A 23169-nucleotide genomic window follows, 5' to 3' on the forward strand; every position below is an offset into this window, starting at 1 on the left:
GGCCCACTGGACAGAGCAGTCTATCTGCAGATGTCCTGTGTCATTAACCTCCGGCCGAGGCCTCCCACTGCCCTGAGCTCTGTGCTCACCTGCCAAGAGCTGACATCTCCAGCTTGACAAGCCCTGCAGCAAGCTCTACTTCAGCTGATGCAACTCCCCTTCAGCCGCTCATCACCTGCGACTCGGTTCCTTAATTTCTGCATTCCAAAGACTGGCAAATCCTATTGGCCAGATGAGTGGGGAAGGAAACAATGAACGTTCAAGGGTTGAGGATTTCTGGGGACAATGTGATCAACCCTAAGTTAGGGTTCTACTGTTCTGAAAAGGCACCATGACCGAGGCATCTTTTATAAGAACATTTAACTGGGGCTGGTTTACAGGTTCAGAGGTTCAGTCCATTATCATCAAGGCGGGAACATGGCAGCATCCAGGCAGGCATGGTGCAGGAGGAGCTGAGAGTTCTACATCTTCATCTGAAGGCAGCTAGCAGAATACTGGCTTCCAGGCAGCAAGGCTGAAGGTCTTAAAGCCAATGCCCACAGTGACACACCTACCCCAACAAGGCCACATACCCCAACAAGGCCACAGCCACTCCAACAAGGCCACAGCCACCCCAACAAGGCCACAGCCACCCCAACAAGGCCACAGCCACTCCAACAAGGCCACACCCACTCCAACAAGGCCACACCCACTCCAACAAGGCCACACCTTCTAATAGTGCCACTCCCTGGGCGGAGCATATACAAACCAACACCTGGCAAAGTCAGCCTGAGGAGCAACCTGTCAGCAGCACTCACTGAAGAAGAGACACATCTGTCAGCTGCACTGCCTAAAGAGAGGACACTTTTTTCTCTGGGTTTTACTTTGAGCAAATAAGACCTTGTTAAGTCAGCACCAATTGTTTTGTGCACAGAATAACCGAAATCTATATAATCTCACAGATGTCCAGAACCTCTCCTATCCAGGAACTAACTTTCACATATGCTGAATTTTTTGACCTAACTATACTTTCCAGTGTTGCTACAACCTGTTGATGTCTAGAGCTTTTCAAAAATTTGTATCACCTTTGGAAGAAAGGAAGGAAGGGAGGGAGGGAGGGAGGGAGGGAGGGAGGGAGGAAGGAGCTGGAGAAAGACTCAGCAGCTAAAGCTCTGGTTGTTCTTGCAGAAGGCCAGGGTTCAGTCCTGGGACCCACATATTGGCTCACAACCATCAGTAAGTCCAGTCCCAGACACTGCACACACACATACACATAAAATAAGAATAATACTTTTTTAAAAAGAAAATGACCAAACACTAGTGAAATGAATGAAATAATGAAAATGACTGACTTGGTAATATTTCAGTTATAGACATGTCATCACTAAGAAAATAGTTACAGTTAATTTTAAATTTTTTATTACCCTCAAAACATCCCAGGCCAGAATAAAGTACAAAACAGCAGTGGCTGCCCCTGGACAGGCAGGTCATGGCTACATCTGTGGGGTCATGTGTAAATGTTGCTCTGAATCTCATTTGTAGTCATCAGCTTCTTCAGTATTTCTGTGCTTTCAGGGATGTTCTGGAAAGAGAAAACAGCTGTCACCGAATACCAGGCCCCACGTCACATACACCCGTGTGAGCTGCCTTTTGCCTTCTTCAATGGAAAGGGCACAGTGAAGTAGTTCAAGCTGAGGGCATGTCTGAGGGGCTGTCCTGATCGATCATCGATGTAGGAGGCAGCCCACTGCGGGTAGCACCACTCCCTGGGCTCATAAGGAAGACAGCCGAGCACAAGCCTGCTAGTGAGCAACCAGCAGCATAGCTCCATGGTTTCTGCTTCCATTCCTGACCTGACCTCCTTTCCCTCAGTGATGGACAGTGGCCCAAAGTGTGAGCCAAGTAAATCCTTTCTTCCCAAAGATGCTCTTGGTTAGAATATTTTATCACAACAACAGAAATTGAACTAGAACACATTCAACACATTCCCCTGCCCAAACCCTCCAAAGACTGTCGACTGCTCCACAGCTGCAGTCCCTCAACACCTCATCTCTCACACAGACCCTCCCAACCAACCCTCACACGGTGGCTCATGTCCTCCTCACATTCTGTATTCTGCTTCTCCGCTCACTTCTCCCCATTAACATCTGATGTCAGCTCCACTGAACCTCTCTCAGGTGCCTTTTCTAGGGGTGACTTCTTGTTCCTTCCAAGCAAGCCACTCTACATGCTTCCCAGCATGTGCCTGCCATCACGAGCCAGCACCTCCTCCTGTCTATGGAGCTTCCGAGGTGAGGCTCACATAGTAGGGTCCAAGATAACTCCTATTCCCAACCATAAACCATGCACTAACTCAGGCCTACTGTATTTAGTCCATAAGGCGATGGCACTGAGGCCAGGGAGATGGCTCAGCTAAAGTGTCCCAAGAACATGAGGGCCTGAGTTGAGATCCCCTGAGCCTGTGTGAATGCCGTGCATACTGACTGACAAGTACCTCCATCCCCAGTGCTGAGAAAGAGAGGCAGCAGGACTCCTGGGACAGACAGGCCTATCAGCCTGGCCAGAGCCACAAGCTCCTGGTTTTAGAGAACAAGGTGAAGAGCGATAGAGGAGGACACCCAGCAATGACCAGACCTGACACACACACACTCACCCAATGACCTACCACAAACACACACACACACACACACACTCACACCCATATACTCACTCACTCACACATTTACCCACACTCACACACACACATACACACCCACACACACACACACACACTCACACACACTCACACCCATACACTCACTCACTCACACATTCACCCACACTCACACACAAATATAGACACACACATATATACACACACACACTCACCCACAATCACACACACTCACTCACACATCCACCCACACTCACACACACATACACAAAGACACACACACATACACACATACAATTCACTCACACACACACACACAGACACACCCACACTCACATATACAGACACACACACACACACACACACACACACACACACACACCGATGACCTAAACCATACCAACCCCCTCCCACACACACCGATGACCTACCATAAACACATACACAGCACTGAATTCCACCTCACACCCACACATACTCACTAATCATTTGTTAAAAAAGAGAACAGAACCAACAAGGCACAGGGGCACACACCTCCAATCCCAGCACTGGGAGAGGCCAGTGTGGGCAGCATGGTGGACTGCTAACTCCAACAAGAGACAAGGCTTCCAGGGTTGTCATCCCACCTGCCACAGGTGTCATGTTAGGGCAAAAGCAGGAAATCATTCTCAAGTTGATATGACACTTGATTTTTAATCTCAGAGCAAGTCCTGACACTTACTGAGAACACCATCCACAGCTGAAACAGACAACCCTTGCCAGCCCTGAGGGACACAGCCTCAGCTAAATGGGAGAATGCAATTTAGCTAGCCACACAAGCCCACTGGAAAAGGAGCTAAATCTGAAGTAACTCGGGGATGAAGAGATGGCCCACAGGTAACAGCACTTCGGGCTCTGGCAGAGGACCTGGGTTCCTCTCCCATCACCATGTCAGTGGCTAATAACGCCTGTAACTTCCACTCCCAACAGGCACGTGCATGCCTAACCCACATGCATAAATAAAACTAGGGCACATGGGATGTCACTGTGTACTCTAATGCGCACACAGAACCGAAGCCTCCACCTCATTGTGAGGACCAGCTGGAGCACGGCGAGGAAACAACACGTTCTAAGTGGCTCACTGCGAAGCTCCAGCCATGCGTGCTGCTCAGGCATTTCCCATCATGCAGTTCACTGTGATAGCTCAGCTATTAATGGGGAGAGCAGCAACCTTACCTTCACCAAGCATTTCAAGCTCCTGGACGAAAAGATGGGCTTAAAAGCTTCGACTGTGACAAGGTCCAACTTCATCACATCCGTGTAGCACACATACAGAACCGCAGGGACTTTCCACACTTGACAGTAGCTCAGAACTACAAACACACAAGGGAAAAAACTGCTCATTCTGTTTGGTTGGTTGGTTGGTTTTGCTTTTTAAGCAGGGTTTCTCTCTGTAGCCCTGGCTGTCCTGGAACTCACTCTGTAGACCAGGCCGGCCCTGAACTCACCAAGATCTGCCTGCTTCTGCTTCCCACGTGCTGGGATTAAAGGTGTGTGCAGGTACTGCCCAGCTCTATGACAAGATTCCTAAGTTAAATGTTTTAAATAATAAAAACTGTTCTGAGAAAGTCTATTTTTGCCTCTTTCAGTCAAGGTACCTACTATCACGTTGACCCAATTAACCAACTCAAAACCAACTCCCTCCCTAGTAATATGTTTTGTAAATATTATCTTTATTTTTCATTTTCTGAATATCCATCATAATTGTAAGAGCTGAAGTATTAGAATAGACTTCATGCTCTCTGTAAGGGGACACGGAGAGTAATATATAAGGCATATGTGAACTAGTTTTCTCTTACTAGTAACGCTTGAAAGTGCATTTAGCAGAAACACAGCGCTGAGAGCAATGGCACCCTGTTCTGACATAATGTGTGAGCAGTGCTGTGACGTCAGTAGTGTCAGCATGACAGGGTCTACAACGACCTGGGAGACAAGGCTCTGGACATGCCTGCCGGGTCACCCAGGCAGACCCTCTAACTGTGGGTGCCACAGTGCCAAAGGCTGAGGGATAAAAGAGAAGGAGCTGAGTAAGCTTCACCTTACTCTACTTCCTGATGCAGATGCAATGTGCCCAATGGCCTCAGCGCTTACTGCCATGAGGGAACGTGTCCCCTTCAGCTGTAAGCCAGAATAACCCTTTCTCCCATAAAGTGGATATTTTGTCACTAGAGAAGCAACTCATAAATAAGAAGCATGATGAAAATGTTAAGAAGAACAACCAAGGGGCTGGAGGGATGGCTCCACAGTTAAGAACTGCTCTTCCAGAGGTCATGAGTTCAATTCCCAGCAACCTCATGGTGGCTAACAATCACGTTTAAAGACAGCAACAATTTGCATATATAAAATAAATAAATCTTCAAAAAAAAGATTAACAATCAAGCGTCAACATCCAAAACTTTCTACTTTGACAATTTAAATTGCTAACTCTCACATACCAATAACCTACGTCTAACACTGGGTCCCACGCTGAGACTGAAGGATCTGAAACTGGAAAGAGGCACAGCAGCAGAGAGCGCAAGCTGCTGTCAGACTGTAAGCCAGGGCATCCTGAGAAGCCGACTCTCACGTCCATGCCAGCACAGACCCAAAGAGTCAACAGCAACGAGCCGCCAGCCGAGACCAGACAAAGTACTTCATAAAGTATTTACTTATAAAGCAACAGCCATCAATAAAGCCCGTGACACAGTGTGAAGGCTGTGACCTTCAGTCCCACCTGCTGCAGACAGGCCGTGCACAATGTTCGGCTGTTCCAGCAGTGGGCAGTAGACGGTATCTTTGAATTTCTGAGTTTTTAGGGCTCTCAGGAAAGGAGAAGAAAGGTTGTAGGTAGACTCGCAGGTCTTATACTCTGTGATGTGTCGACACGTGAGAACTGTTACCTGCATGTTCTTTCTGGGTCGGAAGCCGAAAACCTAAGAGAACATGAATTTTATGTTAAATTGAATTTTTTCTCACAATATAAACATTGCAGCAGACAGCAACACTTCATGTTGCAGGCGTGCAGCAGACTGCCTGTGACCACGCTCTGAAGTGCAGCTAAGCAATCTTCATTTCATTTTCTTATCTCTGACCTGAGTTGTGACTGCCACCCCGAGCAACGATGAGCTTCATTTTGGTATCCACGTTCAAATGGACAGAGGTGGTGTTGGACACATCCTCCTTACTGACAGGTGGGATAAGAGGTAAATGGTGAAGCTCTGGGCACGCACTCACCATCTGACTGCTGCACGCACCCTGTCCCCACACAAATATACACTTGTGCTTCTACCGAAAACAAGTCTGTGCCAGCCATGAGGAATGTATGCAGCAAAGTATGGATGCAGTAAGTATTCCTCAGTCAAACGCCAAAACCTTTGCCTGCCTAGGGACAAGGCCCCATGGGAAGCTTCGTACCATGAAACTTCACAGCTTTAAAATGTTATAGACTCTGTTTAAGCTATATATGAAACATGAACTTTTGTTTAAACTTGAGTCAACTTATCCCTGAGACATGTCATTCCAAATATACAAATATTCCAAAACTTTAAAAAATATGAAATATAAAACATTTATATATGAAATATAAAACATTCAGGAGAAGGCATGTTCAATATATAATAGATAACTGCCCAAATTATAGTTTTTCTCCTAAGTCCCTGAATTCAATTTTCCAAAATGAGAGCTTGTAACCATACCTAATGCTAAGAAACACAGGTGTGGTGTGCACTTGGGTGTGTGGTAGTGAATGGTGGCTACCCTCTCAAGGCCCCTGATGCTTTCCTCTCCTCTGTGCTAGGCGACAGCAGAGTCTGACATGATGACAGGTACCTTGCTGTGCTGCTCGTTTTAAACATGTTCTTTTATTTTTTTGCTTTTCTGAAATGATTTCTCTATGTAGCTCTGGCTATCCTGGAACTTGTTCTGTAGACCAGGCTGGCCTTGAATTCCCAGAGATCCACCTGCCTCTGACTCTGAGTGCTGGGATTAAAGGTGTGCACCACCATCACTTGGCTACAAACTTTCCTTTAAAAAAAAGGGGGTGGGGGGCTGGAGAGATGGCTCAGTGGTTAAGAGCACTAACTGCTCTCCCAGAGGTCCTGAGTTCAATTCCCGGCAACCACATGGTGGCTCACAACCATCTGTAATGAGATCCGATGCCCTCTGCTGGTGTGTCTGAAGACAGCTATAGTGTCCTCATCTATAATAAATAAATATTTAAAAAAACATAACAAAACTCCTACAATATTTTCTTAAAGAAACAAAGTTCTTATCTAATATTTGACTGCAAAGATCTAAGTGACAAGACCCCCCGCCCGCAAGAACGGCTGGTACACAGGACTAGCGAGTCAGGTCCTCTCCCTCAGGTCCTCTCCCTCTTACCTTCTCCAACCACTGGAACTGCTGATCCTCAGCAATGTAGCAGCTACACTGGCAGAGAAGAACCTGAAAGGAATTTCCAGAGTTCAGTGCACACACCCCTGGTCCTGCCATTATATGAGCACCTCCTAAACACCAGTAACGACGTCATCACCTATGGAGCAGAAAGCCCCCAGAGCCCCATGTGTTCACTCAGAGGGCCAACAGCCTTGAGGTCACTAGCTGTGTCGGTGAGAGGGTGTGGCATCTAGCTCCTTTGCTCCTGGCCCTGGCTTCGGCTGTCGGCCCCTGCAGACCTGCCATGGAGCCCCAGCTCTCCCCACCTCGGCAGGCCTTCGAGCAAAGGGTCGGCCCCAGTCAAGCACTGGAACCTGCAGGCCAAAGCAGCCTTTTCTCTCTGTAAGCTGACTGTCATTAAGGCATCTGTTACAGCAATAGGAGGTAGCACAGCAGGTTGCTCGTCTGCTGAGCCTAACATTGAAAAATGAGGCCTGAATCCCCCTGAGACATTAGAAACGAATTATCAGGATAGAGAATACCCTGAGTGGCAGGGGAGAGGCCTGGCACGAGAACCTGCTTTGCTGTTGAGGGCGTGCCTACATGACTGTGTTTTAAGAATTTTAAGTCAAGTCTCACATACCGAGGGATCTGATTTCAGTTGATAAAACACACAGAAAACATCTGTAGGGGACAGGTGGACAGTGTCTGTAGTTCTGCACCATTCATTCCAGAGCTTAGCACAACCGACTTCTTCCCAGACTCCTGAGTTCATAACAAACGATGAAAGGAACGCTGTGGAGAGAAATGTTCACGTGAACTGGCGTCTGCTGCGTGAGCTATACTTCCTACTCAGACTGAAGCTCAGCCACCCCAGAGCTCACCACTGAAGCAATCATGAGATCGCCCGTCTGCCTGGGGGCTGGAGAGACCGTTCAGAGTTCACTCTGACAACTTCTCTTGCTGTGCCTCAGTTTGGTTCCCAGCATCCAGCCCTGGTGACTCACAACCGTCTGTAATTCTAACTCTGGGGATCTGGTGCCCTCCTCTGGCTTATGCTCTTGAGTAAGCCCACACACAAAAATATGCTCATAATTAAATTTTGTTGTTGGGTGTTTTGTTTTTCAAAACAAGGTTTCTCTATGTAGGCTTGGCTGTCCTAGAACTCCATCTGTAGACCAGGCTAGCCTTGAACTCATGAAGTCCACCCATCCTGCCTCCTAAGTACAGTATGGATTAAAGGAGTACACCACCATACCTGCCATAAATTTCTTTTTAAAATATTATAGACCATCCAACTGGACCACTTTGGAGCAAACAAAATTTGAGGCTGAGGAGTGAAAGTCTACACTCTCCACACAAAACTACAAACAGGGACTGGAAAGGCAGGCGACAATGTCTGCAGAGTTTGTACTAGTCTCACAATGGAACACTCCTCTAAAACAATTAGGCAAGCAGACCTTTATATAACGGGTGAGCCTACTGTTACTTACACAATCTCTAAAGTCCTAGGGCTCACTTACAGAGCAAGAGCTCTTAACTAGAGTTCCCAAATGATTTCCTCAGAGCCTGTTAACCCACTGAAGTTACAAAGGTCTCCACGTGTACTGACATACAACACTGTTCCAAGCAAACTCACATTATTCCACTTTCAACCTACCAGGTCAATAAATGCATTCAAAGACCTTAGAACTGAAGTGTTCCAGATGCTTACGATTACTGCTAGACGTGTGGACACAGCAGGCTGGAAAACGGGGCCTAGAACTGTAATTCTGAAGCTAAGCGTATTTCCTTTAAATCTCATTACAAAGATGGAAAAACAGGCAATCTACCTTACTTGAAATGACTGTGGCTGTTTAAGACAGGGCCTTGTGGAGCCCGGCTCGGTCTTGGAACTTCTCCGTGCTCCCATCTGCCATCTCCCGCCTGCTGAGGGCTAGGGTTGCACAGCGCCCAGTTCATACAGTATTGGGATTCGAACCCAAGGTCCTGTGCTTCATAGGCAAGCACTGTGCCACCTGAGCCACACGCCCAGGGCCTGCTGGGATCCTTTTAAAATACATACGAGATGTAGGAAGAAACATTCTTCCAACAGGACGTCTACCCCTGACACTGGCGCTTACCCGTGGCGTTACTTCCTACTGCAAGGATGAACTTGGAGCAAGGGTGCTTCTCTAGGAGCACAGCCTCCAGACATGTTTCTGTCTGTCTTCGGAGAAGCTTCACCTCCCTGACAGCAAGAGACAAAAGTAAACAAATGTCACTCACTGTAACGACCGTCACACTGGAAGAGATGGTAATAGAATGACAGACAGACAGATTAAGAGAAAAGTGACAGATGCTATATAGAACTGGATGCACACATAGATGGAAGACAGATGAGATCGATGGTGGACAGACATGCGACTTATATAGATATGGTAGGCAGGTGCAATATACACAACGTATATACACAGATGGGTAAATAGGTAGGTGACAGAAGAGAGATGAGTGGATAGCTGGATTGATAGATGGTATTAGATAAAAGAAACGGTGTCCTGGGTGGCCTGGCGAATGGAAATACTGTAGGCTCAGGCAATGACTACTCACAGACTCAATGAGTAAAACTACTAACAAACTTCATACAAGCATCTCAAACACTCCTGCCAGCAAAATGCTTAACGTGGCCAAGTGTCCAAACAAACGTTGAAGCATTTAGTTGTGACAAAAGCAAGTGAAGCCTGACCATCGGACAAGTCGAGGCTCTCGGGAAGAGTTTGAAAAGGGAGAGGGGACCCAGAGCTAACCCTGTAGCACAGCTTTCAGTACCCAAATCCTGACAGGAGAGAGCTGGTCACCCAGGGGTGTTGACACAGAGGCTTATAGGAGGATCATGCCACAGTCAGAGATAGCAACACCAGCTAACACCAGAGAAAACCAGGTGAGAGGCAAGTGCAAGAACCAAAAATGAGGGGGGGTGGGTAGGTGGTGAGGGGGTTGTTGTAAATGAAACAGAGTGCCAAAAGTGTCTGTAGTTGACAGAAATCACCAGAAAGTATATTTTAAAAATCTAGGTGAATTTGATTGTGAACTGGTATGACACTGAAAACTTATTAGCATATCTGGGGCAGGGAAGGTGCTAAGTTGCCACCACAACCATGACGACCCAAGTTCTGATCCCAGAACCCACCTAAATGTCGAGAGTGAAGGTTCTGGGAAAACAGGATAATCTCTTATGGTCTGGAGGTCAGCCAGTGAAGCAGAAACAGTGAGGTCTGGGTTCAATTTAAGATTTCTCAAAAAGGTGGTAAACGCCACCGGGCACCCAACTCCAACCTCTGGTCCAGCAACAAACAAACAAAATAAATGAATACGCATAAAGACAGCATGCTTAGGAAGAGTTTCCTAACTGGAAACTAGTAGGGGTGGTGTGAGAAAAAATGGATGTGGTAAAACCTTGGCCAAGGGGCCGGCATAACCTCATTTCTGTGTATTTAACAGTAGTTTTGCAAGAAATACGGCGGACACGCGGCGTAACCTAAAGCGTAGGGTGGAGGGAGGGCAAGCATTGCTGGGTTGTCAGCGTCCCAGCGTGAACGCAGGGCACTCGGCAGGCCAACACCGCCTGATGCTCGCCCCGCCGGTGGGGAGGCCTTCCCGGAGCCTGACCTCTTCCGCGCAAGCTTCCGCCGGACCTCCCGGTCCTCCGGCGTGTCCCGCCTGCTCTGCTCCTCCTCCTCTTCCTCCTCCTCAGTCCCAGCTCGGCATGGCCCCTTCACCACCTCACCAAAGAACGTAGCAGCCATGGCACCTCAGCCCCGCGCGGCCAGACGGCGCCTGCGCGCCGGCCCCAGCCACGCCCTTCAGACCACGCCCCCGACCCGCCTGAGCCAGGCCACGCCCTCAGCCTGGGTGAAGGTCTCAGAACTTCCGGTCCGCCGCGGGATCTGTTCCGCGGCGCGCTTCCGTCACCCTGCTGACCCGGGCACGCAGGGCCCGCTCCACATCCCGCCGCCCGCCTGCAAGGACCCACCCGTGGAGGAAACCCAGAGCTGCGAGTGAAGCACAGACAGCTCCAGGGGTGATGACTGCAAGCGGATCCAGAGGACATGAGTGAAGCTGCAAGGCTAGGCTTTTTAAAAACCTGGCCATGTGTAACTCATATACACTGTTTTCTTTTTTGGTTCTTTTTTTCGGAGCTGGGGACCGAACCCAGGGCCCTTGCGCTTCCTAGGCAAGCGCTCTACCACTGAGCTAAATCCCCAACCCAGTTTTCTATTTTAATGACAGAAAGAATGTGTTTTTCTGGCTTGTGTGCTGGAAGACAAAAAAACTCTACCGAATACTGCTCTCACAAGAGCAAACGACTACGAGGAAAAAGGAAACTGGGACCTCAGTGGGAAATAAAAACACATTCTAGATTTACTTGCGAGGAAATAGGGTCTGCCTTGCCTAAATAGGGTCTGTTTAGTAAAATATAACTAAAGTAAGTAAATATTTCGGGATCGGGGACGTTTTAAAATCAAAACTCTTGGGAAGTTGTTTAAAATCTCTCACGATGTAGAAAAACGATAAAGTCTATTGGGGGGAGCATATCAATTTTAACATAAATACTTTTTAAAAATAAACCTCAAACACTAATAAAAAGCAGATTAATACCAAATAGGACATTTTACATGTAGCTATAGCACACATAAGATTATAACTATGGTGTCTTAAGACTCAGACTCCAGGGTTAGTGGACATACGTGAGCTGAGGGACAAATGTACCTGGCTTTCTCTTTGTGTGGCTAAGCTGATATTTTGCTGATAAAGATACTTGATTGATCTCAGTCACACATGAAAAGAGCATTAACAGAAATCTGAAACATGATTCTAAACCATATGGAAGTGGTGGTCCATTGGCCAAGCTTTAAATTCTGTACACATTTCCAGGAGAGGTTTTACAATAAAGAGACCAAACACTTTAGAGGGTAAGAAAAAAATTATGTTCCAGTTAAAGGCTGAACCAGAAAGGGATTCCATTAGAAAAGGCTGGACAGGATCAGATGGTGACAGAAAGTAGCCCTACCGCGGCAAACCGTAAATTCAAACCTTCAGTTCACACTGCCAAAATTCACATGTCTTCATAAGACTGACATATTTTCATCTCATGGCATTTCTTGAGGATATAATTGCCCAAAAAGTAATTCTATGACATTTGGGATCAAATTTTTCATCAACGCTCAACAGAAAAAAATAATAATAAAAAAAAATCAAACCATGCACCAAAAAAGAGAGCAGCAGTTCTTCCTGTGCTTGTAACAAGATGCTGAAGAGTGAGTGACAAAAAGACACACACTGTGTTGGAATATTCTGACTTGTGTTCTTGTTTGTTTCAAGCAGGCAGGCAACCAAACACAAACAAGTTTCTCAAGTAATCTGGACCCTTCGGCCACACATGTCACTGGGAAATATGCATTACTGTTAATGAAGAAAGACACACCCCTAAGGTTCCATTTGGTTTTTTTTTGTTTGTTTGTTTTGGTTTTTGTTTTTTTGATTTTACACATGCAGATTACCCCTAAAGTCACAGCTATGTTTAATGGGAAAGACAAACTGTTGAGGAAAGATAAGTTTCTCCAGCAACATTAAAAGACTTGACAGTACATTCACAGGTCACGTCTGGTGACCTTAATGTCAACCAATAGCTATGAACAACAGACTAAAGTTCACACACCCTCAGTAGGCTGAACATTTGTAGCACAGTGACCAGATTCTGTGACAGTGGCAAAGGCCACACTGGAGGCCAGATTCCTGACACTTGGCTTGTTGGTGAGATTGGAATGAACCTGCAGTGTTCACACTTCTGACTTTTAAGGAGCAGTAGAGAAAAGGTGAGAAACAGGATTTAACTGCTAAAGAGATGAGTGTATCTTGTTCTATTTTCTGACTATAAGTCTGGCCTCTACATCTTTGCTGCTACATAGAAGAAGAAATAAAAAGTGTCATAATAATAGTCACATTGAGAGCTTTCTTAGAAAGATACATTCCCTGAATTACTCATTACCAGGTGGCTATCATTCAGTATGAATTCAATGCTATAAATAAGACATTAATGACAGTCTTTCTCACACTCCTCTTCAGAAGTCAGTAACACCCCAGCATTGACTTCCCCAGTTCTTTCTGTGTTTAGTCCCCAAGGATGTGCACTACATGAATTGGATCCAGTTAAAATTCAGCAGTCATAGGCTCCCTGCCTCCCTCCTTTGGAAATGGCCTAGTTTTCAGACCGTGAGGGTAGACCATTGAAATTAGCATCGTTTCCCCATATATCCCGTACGCTTCTATATCTCCTAGAGGACCAAGCTGCTTCAAGCCTTTGCTTTACATTAAGTGGGTTCTTAGGCCTCTCACCTGACTACACAGTCCTTGCCTCCTACCTCCTTGCAACACCCTGTGCTGTACTGTGTAGGGCTGACTGGAAACCATCGTCCATCCCACTTTGACCCAGAGAAATGGCTTTCACAAAATTGTTCAGAAGGTCCTGGGATGGTTTAGGGTTGGGAATGGACTGCAGCTGCAGGTATCGGAGGCTCTGACACTTCTGGTACCCTCTCTACCTCAGGGTGATTGCTGGGCTTTTTCTTTCTGGGATCTGAACCGCCTAAGATATACCTCCTCTTCATTCTCTGAATGTATGAGTGCATCATCCTCTTTATAAACACTCAGTAACTTTTTCTTAGCCGCAGCAGAGGCTTGTCGATAGGGCAGTTTTCTGCTGTTCGTCCTAATGCCGACATTCTCTGGTCCTGAGACCACTTCCTTTAGATTACACATCGTCTTTATTTTATTTGCAGCAATGGCAGCACATCTGCGGGGGATTTTCTCGGGCACCGTTTTTGGTTTCAGGGTGTCACTATGCATCTGTACTGCTTCCTTCTCATTAAACATACATGGCCTCGTTTTTGTATGGGGTTCTCTGTCTTTACGAACAGATTCTGAAAAATGAGTGAAAATTCAAGTAAATACAGAAATCTTGTCACAAGACTGTACTGTATACATTCCTCAACAACAGCCCTGAGCCAGTCTTAATTATGTGAACGACTTAAAAGCTGATTTGACAGGCATACAACTTCCATTTGCTTCCCTCTGTGGACCAACCATTGCCATTTCTGGTAATGGCCAGCAAGAATGAGGTGAAAACCTTCAGCCTCATAAAGCTACTCACCTACAAGTACTTCTAAATGTTTAGATTTAAATGAGAGTGACAGCCTGGTGATGGTGGTGTCGTCGGCGGTGCATGCCTTTTAGTCTCAGCACTGGAGAGGCAGAGGAAGGCGGATCCGAGTTTGAGGCCAACCTGCTCTATAGAGTGAGTTTCAGGACAGCCAGGGCTATACAGAGAAACCCTGTCTAGAAAATCCAAGAGAGAAAAGGAGAGAAGAGAATCCTGTGTTCCTATTTCTGAGCTTCATTTCTAATCCTATTTTGAAATGTTACGTAGCACTCTGAAGTAACTTAGGAAAGGAACACTTCTGACAATGGACTCCAAGACTGGCATTTCCTTTATTCAAGTACTTAAATTACCGAGTTGGTACAAAACTACTGACTCGACCAAGTTTAGTAAGGCCTTAATCTTAACTTCTCTCCAATATTTAAAACACTACACAACTGGGAAGCCTGAACTTCAAACTTGTGGCAGAATCCTTCTGCCCACGTGGGAATGGTTGTCTTAGCAATCTACAAGCACTATAGGCTCAAGGAAGGGTCCTTTAAGGAAGTAAGTCCTTTGATGAGCTACATATGCTGAAGGGGTTATCAAAATATCACTGAAGAGGCAGATCGACCCCTTTCATAGATCGTGGCGGTGTTCAAGGATGGTTGGAAGTCAGAGTTGTCTGCCAGACATGGGAGCTCAAATCTTGTATTTCTGCAGAAGTCTCAAATTTCAAATGCTGCAACACTTCATGTGTCTGCTACCAGCTGAACTCTGGGGACTTCTTAAAACTAGTCTTACAGTCCTAGAAAGTCAGACGTGAATGTGACGGCTGCATCAGTACAGACTGTAGAACACTAAAATGTCACTTAGGCATGTGGAGGACTTGGCAATGTCTGTCTTTGGTATACCAGAGTCCCAGGAAAAGGCAGCCTTTTGGTGAGCTATTAAGCAAGCTTGGCCTGGCTGCTTGCCCGCATCACCTGACTATAAATATATTTTTGCACCAGGTGTGGTGGCACACCACCTTTAATCCCAGCACTCCCACATGCAAGGAGGCAGGCAGATCTCTTAGTTCTAAGGCCAACCTGGTCTATAGTCAGTTCTAGGACAATCAGAGCTACAGAGAAACAGAAAGCAAAAGGTAGCAATGGCTGCTCTCCCAGAGCCCCAGCCTGTTCCCAGCTACCTGAAAGCTCAACCTGACGTCTACAACCTCTTCCAAACAGGAGACTATTCCCTCGAAAGGTCAAGGTTATGTAACTTCCATTGTTTTTGCTAGGCTGGTGTGACGTGACTCCAGAAGCATGCTCTTTCACTGGGCTCTGTAGGAACAAAGTGCCTTCCTGGTTTTACCTTCAGAGGACTTTCTTAAAAGTTGAAAAATTATACACTGGTGTCTCCATTAATACCAAATGCAAAATGAACAGTAAACCCATTTTGGGCAAATGCTAGGATATAAGTAAGTATGCTATAGAAGTGCATTTTTAAAATATAGCAAAATTAAGGGAAGCATGTACCCTCTCTTAAGGAATTCTACTAATATTAGTCAAATAACACCCATACACTGCATATGAAGAAAACTAAGACAGTTGGTTCACTCCAAGTAATGTGTAGTAGATAAAACCCCATCACAATTAAAAATCTTTCCCAAGAAATGATGTGTTTGCTGTAGTTATTTCAGATGTGATGGAAGAACCTGTGCTGGCCGCTTACCAACCCGGTAAAGACAAACACTTAAGAGACATTTTAATGCTGTTTCCAATTGACAAAGGGGAAAAGCTAACAATCTGCAGAAAAGAAAAAATTTAAAGTACCCTGGAAAAGAACTTCAATTAACTTCTGTCCTAAGTAGGAAAAGTCTAGGATTCCATCTACAGGAACTCCAGGTGATAAAATCTCAAGTTCAAAGGTTAACAAATGGGAATTCCACAGAAAACATGAGGGAGGCTGGAGGCTGCATGGGGACTCAGCACTAGCCAAGCTGCTGAGAGCACTGCTGGGTAGTCCTGAGAGAAACAGACAGGGCTGGCAAGATGGCTGGCTTCAGGGGTAAAGGCTTGCTGCAGAGGCCTGGAGCAACCCGGGCAAGCCGTGCAAAGGTGGAATAGTGAACCCGCTCACAAGCCATCCTCTGGCCTCCACATCATGGCATGCATGAGCAAGCACACACACATCGTAGACACACAAGAACAACAAAAACTTGTTAAGCTGCCAGTCCATCAGTGCGTTACAACAACAGATTAATGTAAGGTTAGTCACATTCATGGCCAGCTCAGAAGACCTTGAGACATTGCTGTCTCCTGAACAGTTTCCCTCAGCAGTTTCAAGTTTGCATTTAAAACAGTTAATCAAAGATCAGTGTTCTAGAACAGACTGTGGTAAGGACAAACACTGATATGGGCAGGACTGTTTTGCTTAAAATGTTACTCCCCACTTTCGAAGGACTATTCATGTTCCAAATGTACTCCGACATCTCCCCAAGTGTAAAGTAGAAGTCAATAGTGTGGAAGCATTTGATAATGTTAAACGGGTCGGCATCTCGTAAGTATTTAGATCAAACCTGACAAAAGATGTGCAACCCAAAATGGGAGTTTTCCTATTCCTGTGTACATGTTACTGTTATTACTGGTGGCTGTGGCTGGTGGACAGTAAATCAAGTGGGTGCCCTACAGTTGTAAATGTCTAGAAACTAAAGAGATGGCTTAGTGGTTAAGACCACTGGGTGCTCTTCCAGAGAGGTCATGAGTTCAATTCCCAGCAACCATGTGCTGTCTCACAACCATCTGTAAAGAGATCTGATGCCTTCTTCTGGTATGTGTGAAGACAGAAAGAGTGAGTGTACTCTATACGTAAATATTTAAAAATACATATATAAAGTAAAGGTCCTTTCAACTTTAAAACACTGATGAAAATGGACAAATGTCTAAACTCCCTGTGAGACTGAAGGAAGGAGGTGAGCCGCCATAGTCCATGCAGTCTGTAACAGACCCTGTTAAAATTAGGAAGTTAAAGTGGGCGAATTCAAAGGCTTTAATAAACTGCTTGTGGTAGCTCTGCCTTTAATCCGGAAGTGAGGGGGCAAAGGCAAGTGGATTTCTTTGAGTTCCAAGCCAGCCAAGGCTACATACTCTCTTGAAGACAACTGTGTCTCAAAAATGGCTCAGCAGTTAAGAGCACTGGTTGCTCTTCTAGAGAACCTAGATTCGGTTCCCAGCACCCACCCAACCATCTGTAATAACCCCACTCCCAGAGGATCTGATACCTACCACTCTGCTGGCCTCTGTGGGCAGTGCACACACATGGCACAGACATGTATGCAGGGAAACACATAAAATGAAAATTTAAAATACTAATACAGGTCAAAAGCCTTAATTAAAAAAAAAACCAGCCAATCAAGTAAGAAAAAACAAAAAAAAAAAAACAAAAAACAAAAAAAAACAAAAACCAAAACACCCCCTAGTCTTTAGCATGCATTCAGGAAGCACAGCAAGCCCAGCTATAAAAAGCTTCAGTGGAGCCTAGAGAGTCTTGTCACACTCACTCTCAAGTCAACGAGAGGCAGGGAGTCTGTAGCAGCCAGACTCTGAGGCTCAACCAACAATGTCATGAATGAAGCCTTGATCAAGAAGACTCCAAGTAAGGAGGTAATTTTCTAATCAATGTGGTATTAGATACAGGCTTTGCAGATTATACAAGAGACTGTTGTGTTTTGTGTTTTTTTTTTTTTTTCGGAGCTGGGGACCGAACCCAGGGCCTTGTGCTTGCTAAGCAAGCACTCTACTGCTGAGTTAAATCCCCAACCCCGACTGTTGTGTTTTTTAAAATCCCTTTAATGTTGAGAATTCCCAGGTGTCCTTAGAATACTTGTAAGAATTTAAAAATGTTAAGATGTAAGAACAACACAGCCCCAGCATTAGACTCTTCAGTCCTCCTTAGTGACAATGACTGCATGTGGACTCACAACTAACCTAGTTTAGTTAACCAGCATTAGACCCTTTCAGTCCTCCCTTAGTGACAATGACTACATGCGGACTTACAACTAACCTAGTTTAGTTAACCAGCATTAGACCCTTTCAGTCCTCCCTTAGTGACAATGACTGCATGTGGACCCACAACTAACCAAGTTAAATTAACCAGCATTATACTCAGTCCTCTTAGTGACAATTATGAGCTGCACTTGGGACTCACAACTAGCCTAGTTAAGAGTCCACACTGCCTCGTTTTCCCTCTGCTTTGGAGGACTTGGTTTGGTCCGTGTATTCTGGAACACTGGGTGGACTATGGTGCTGACTAGTTTCTGCTTTATTACTCCCGGCTCTCCACAGCCAAAGCTGAAGGTCTAAATAAACCTCAGCAGATCTCTGCAATATGCTGGTTTAATGATCAAAGAATGGAGCTGGTCACTTCAATCACTGAAGGAGGACAAGGCCAAGCCCTCCTCGAGCCTGTGGGTTGTTCCTGGCAGAATCAGGACACTGAAGGGAGAGGAAAACAGCACCTCGTGCATCTTTAATGTTCTGCATTCTACTCCATTACAAACCTCAGATGTCTTTTTCCAGGTGACACAATCACATTGAAATTGCAGTGGCGCGAAAGTAAAATCCAGGTCAATTTTCGTATCATACAGTACAGTGACTTAAGAAAAAGACCACCACAGAAACTGGGACTGTGGTGTGAGCCCATCCTTCCCCTAAAAGCCATATAAGAGGACAAAGGCTTAGTGACATCAGACTGTGGACAGTGTAGCTGGCGGTATCTACCATATGGACCTCTCTGCAATGTAACCCTCTGGTAGTGATGAATGGATCTATTTATAAACCTGATACATTGTTGTTCTAGGTCTTGAAGTGCTTTTTAAAAACATGTCTTATTCAAAACCAACTTCTCTAGGTGCAAACTCCATTACAGAAGAGACCTGTGTCACAATTTCCAAGATCACACTAACTTCAGACATTATTTGATCAGAGGTTTTCCACTTTAAAAATAACAACAATGACCACCCTAGGAATTACCTGGAAACGAGATACATTTTCTTTTTATTCATAAATTACTACACATTGTGAGTACACCTTTTAAAATAAGATATAGGGGGGAAATCCTTTTAAATCTTTTTTTCTTAATATGCTTGGTAATAGTAATCTTTCAACGGAAGTAAAAAAAAAAACAAACCTGAATACTTCAAACTTCTTTTAAAAGTTATGAATGAATAAAATCACAGGACTTTGGACATACAAAACTAGAGTAGGAAAAGGCTCCTTTTACATACACACCACTAACTACTTCAAGTGCAACAGAAGCTAGAGCACTTATTTCTGGACCAGTTCATATTCACCTTACAGCTTTCTCAAAAAGACTGATCCTAACATTAAAGTACATCTGTGCATTAAATCCCTGCGCATTTCAAACACCTAGTGCTCAATGTAAACATTATAACTATTGTTAATCATCCTTAATGGTACAGGAGTGTGTCACATATTCAAAGTTAATGTTAGAAATAGCACCATAACCAAAAAGAAAAAAAAAGGGGGGGAGCAAAACCCCACACATAACTTCCTCACAGGCCCACATCTTGACTTCACAAGCTGAAAGCCGCTGTCAACACTCTCAAGGTCACCAGGTCCACTTGTGCTCTCTGACAGACTCTAATCTGACGAAATCAAACATGCTTCTACACAACTGGACCAAAGGTTCAGAAAGGAGTGTTTGAATAGACAATCAATAACCAGTTAACACTTAGTCCCCAAATGAGAACATCTCTGTGAATAAAACCCAAGCTTGGTGAAAGAGTGCACATCATCTACACCTGTGGACTCTGGGTGCCTTTTTGCAGATAATGATAACCATGGAGGTAAATCCTGAGGGCCATAGGGAAATCAAATGCATTCCATCAACAGTCAGATAGCTGACCCTGTCTGTCCCTTACATCTGTCTAGTGAGAGCTCCATGGAAAGCAGCTTCGTCTCTGTATGAGAGAGAGGCACCTACCAGCCACAGCTGGGAATGCCCAAAACCATCTTACCTCTTGCATGAGAATAAAGAATACTGCCTACCATACCCAATGAAATCCATGAGACATGACAACAAAGAGGACACTAGAGAGCAGCACATGCTTTCCTATCTGTCACCTCAAGAAACAGGAGAAAAGAGTGGCTTGTATATGAACCAAACACAACTAAGTCAGAGAGCACTTCAAAATGTGCATACTGCAGCATCCCTTTCACTCATGGGAAGCTTTGCAAGGAGAAGCCCACCGGGAAGAACAACACACCAGTAGACCAAAGATAATCAGTCCATTAAAGACAAGACCAGGGCTAAAAAGTAAGTGTTCTGTGGTATCGGGGAGGAGGAGACACTTCACTTCCAAAGGACTTCAGACTCGCTTTGTTTCTTCCATTAGAGGTCACTAAACTAAGATTCACCGAGTGTCCCAAGCTCAGGATGCTCAGGGTGCAGTGGGCAGCAAGGCTCAGGGATGGAGAGGACACTCAAGCTGTTTCCCTACAGATAGGATTTGCAATTGCACTCTCAACTCTATAGTTTTGACAAAGGGAAATCTACATAGAACTGAAGTATCGTTAGCCCTACGCACTCTTATTAAAGAACACTTCCCCTAAATCTAAGGCACACAGACTTCTCTACTTCAGAGTAAGATTATGGAAGAGCAAGAATTTGGTGAATCCTAATGAAAAGTAGATCTTGGACAAAAACCAACAATTTGTTAGTAAATAATCTAAAAGAAAATATTATAACTATGTTCTCACCTTAGACCTTTAAAATATGCACTCCAAACGTGTAAAATAATTTATAAGCACTTTATAAATTCAAGTTTATAAACATGAAAGTCATCAGGTTTGCCTTAAAAGAAAAAAAGACAAGAACTTGGGGGGAGAGGGGGAGTAGAAGCCATGTCAATAAAAATGACCAGATATAATGTATAATGTATACTTTATCTACTCAAGTCTCCAGGGAAAGGATTCGCTTTAAAAAAAAAAAAAAAAGAAAAAAAAAAAAGTGGTAGGTGCCTTGCCTACTTAATCATGGTCACACTTGCCATGATTATAACGTCAGTATGCACATAATATTCATCAAGATTCTGTAAACATAGGTCATGTGGATTTTTCTCCTACTACATGGCAGGGGTTTAGAAACTACCACCTCGGGATAAATTCAGAAATAACTGTGTGACACTGCTACCACAAAAGTAATGTTCACTGGTTTGGATAACCCAGCTGTCTAGTGTTTAACGTGTCTCCCAACTCTTGCTGTGTGTAGTCAATACTGTCAAAGTAGATCTGCCCCCAGAATGAAGCATATTTTGGCACCTGTGCTGAATGCTGCTTCAAAAACCAGCAAGTGCAAATAAAAGTAACAGTCATGATTTAGTCACATTCACAACTTTTCATAGAAAAATATAAATATATTCCCTGAATTGTAAGCCAGCTTTCACAGTACATTCCAGTCAGTCTACTGAGCACACTGGCTCTCAAGGTCGTAAGGTGCGGTCAGTGAGCTCTAATGCGCTCTCTATGCTTCTATCGTCTTCCCCATCATGGTATCTCACCGTTCTCCTACCCTGATTTCTCGTTTTTATTTTTGAGCGCCGAACAACTCTTTTAGCTTTTGCATAGTCCAAATCCTCCCAGTCATTGTCATCCACATTTAACCTAGGACATTTACTCTGTCTTTGATGTCTTGCAGGTTTGGGTGGGTTAGATGTGGAGGGTGGTTTACCTTGGCTAAGCACTCTTGTTTTCCCTTTCCTTTTCTTCCTCCTTTGGGCTTTTGTGTTATCAGTACAGTCAACATCAGATTCAGTTACTGATCCCAAGTCTGATGACTTGGGACTGGTGTCAGGTCCACATCCTGAACTCCCCATTTGTCCAGGTATGTCCTCACCATCTACCTCAGGATGCACTCTCCTCCTCTTCACCCTGACCTCTGCTGCGGCCTGTAGACTGGGAGTAACTGGTGCTGTCCTACTGAGTGGGGCTTTCCCATATGTCCTGAGCCTTCTGCCATTCCACCTTCTTAACCCATAGTTCAGTTCTTCTTCAAAGTTATTCTCTCCAATAGCTTTCTGGGCCAAAACTGACTCAGAAGACAAGCTAATATCACTATCCTGGGTGTGGCTTTTGGGATCTTCCTGAGAAGGCCCAGCAGAGGAGTTTTGGGTTTTAGAAGGTGCCCTTATGCAGACACTGTCCATTTGCCTCTTCTGAATGCTTTTTGTTTGTTCAAAACTGGAACTCCCTTCAAAATCCAAGTCTGCATTTGCAGCCTGACTGGCATTCTCTGCACTCCCCTGCTGTTCAGGCTCAGCCAGCGAGCTCCTGCAGGCAGACTGTTCTTCTGGCACTTCACAACGTGCGTGTTTCCCCTCACTGCTCGGGATAGACTTTGCTGTGGTACAAGCAAATCGAACAGGCTTTTTCCTTCTCCTTTTGCTTCGAGTGCACACACTTTCTAAGCTGACATCTTCTGCATCACTTGTGAGCTTCGTTTTATCAGTAACCATACCAGCACTTCGAGTAATCCTGGAGGGACTGGTTTGGTCTATGGGTGACTTCTGGATTACCTGTAGATTACTTTCTGAGTCACTGGAACAGAACCTTTTTCGGGAAACTTTCTTTCTTTGTCCATTCTCTCGTGATACAGAATCTAAAAATTAAGAGTATTCTTTTAATATTTGATATAAGAATTTCATAAGAATTTCTGAAGTAATAATTAAATGTTTAACATTTAAGACACTTTGAATGCAGATTTCTTACCAACACAGTGAGGTTATATTATTAGCTGGCAAGAAATAAGCTGTTCCTTAGTAGTGATTCCCCCACTAATGACTCTCACAATCCTCGCCAAAGACAATGTGAACAGGTAGGCTCAAGAAAATTGTTCCACCACTACCATGGTGCGCCTAAGTGTTCATTGCTATACAATGTCCATTACCAATATTCAAAGTAGAATC

General features: G+C 44.8%; 2 protein-coding genes across 3 annotated transcripts in view; both read right to left on the reverse strand.

Annotated features, from left to right (window-relative positions):
- Positions 1–1375: 1375 nt before the first annotated feature.
- Positions 1376–10835, reverse strand: Psmg1 (proteasome assembly chaperone 1). Its single transcript, NM_001399237.1, has 7 exons — positions 10673–10835; positions 9148–9254; positions 7668–7819; positions 7031–7093; positions 5385–5583; positions 3848–3984; positions 1376–1561 (listed from the first exon to the last, which is right to left on the reverse strand). The coding sequence occupies exons 1-7, from the start codon at positions 10807–10809 to the stop codon at positions 1487–1489; spliced, it is 870 nt and encodes a 289-aa protein (NP_001386166.1). The 5' UTR covers positions 10810–10835; the 3' UTR covers positions 1376–1486.
- A 1133-nt stretch (positions 10836–11968) lies between these two features.
- Positions 11969–23169, reverse strand: part of Brwd1 (bromodomain and WD repeat domain containing 1) — a 97519-nt gene continuing 86318 nt past the window's right edge. Inside the window, exons 41-42 of one of the 2 annotated variants that reach the window (XM_006248186.5) lie at positions 21936–22862; positions 11969–13983 (exon numbers count right to left, since the gene is read on the reverse strand). In XM_006248186.5, coding sequence (XP_006248248.1) covers positions 13607–13983; positions 21936–22862 — 1304 coding nt within the window. In that variant the 3' untranslated portion in view covers positions 11969–13606. Of the gene's footprint in view, positions 13984–18686; positions 22863–23169 lie in introns of those variants that run through there. The other variant, NM_001371922.2, reaches the window with a different exon arrangement.

The sequence above is a fragment of the Rattus norvegicus genome, chromosome 11 (assembly GCF_036323735.1).
Source record: "Rattus norvegicus strain BN/NHsdMcwi chromosome 11, GRCr8, whole genome shotgun sequence".
Lineage (NCBI taxonomy): Eukaryota > Metazoa > Chordata > Mammalia > Rodentia > Muridae > Rattus > Rattus norvegicus.

Coding starts and splice junctions, on each gene's coding strand:
- Psmg1 (NM_001399237.1), bottom strand. CDS start 10,809: ATGGCTGCTACGTTCTTTGGTGAGGTGGTGAAGGGGCCATGCCGAGCT. Junction 5,584..7,030: donor AGTTCCAGTGGTTGGAGAAG/GTAAGAGGGAGA, acceptor ATGTTCTCTTAG/GTTTTCGGCTTCCGACCCAG. Junction 3,985..5,384: donor GCACGGCCTGTCTGCAGCAG/GTGGGACTGAAG, acceptor GTGTGTTTGTAG/TTCTGAGCTACTGTCAAGTG.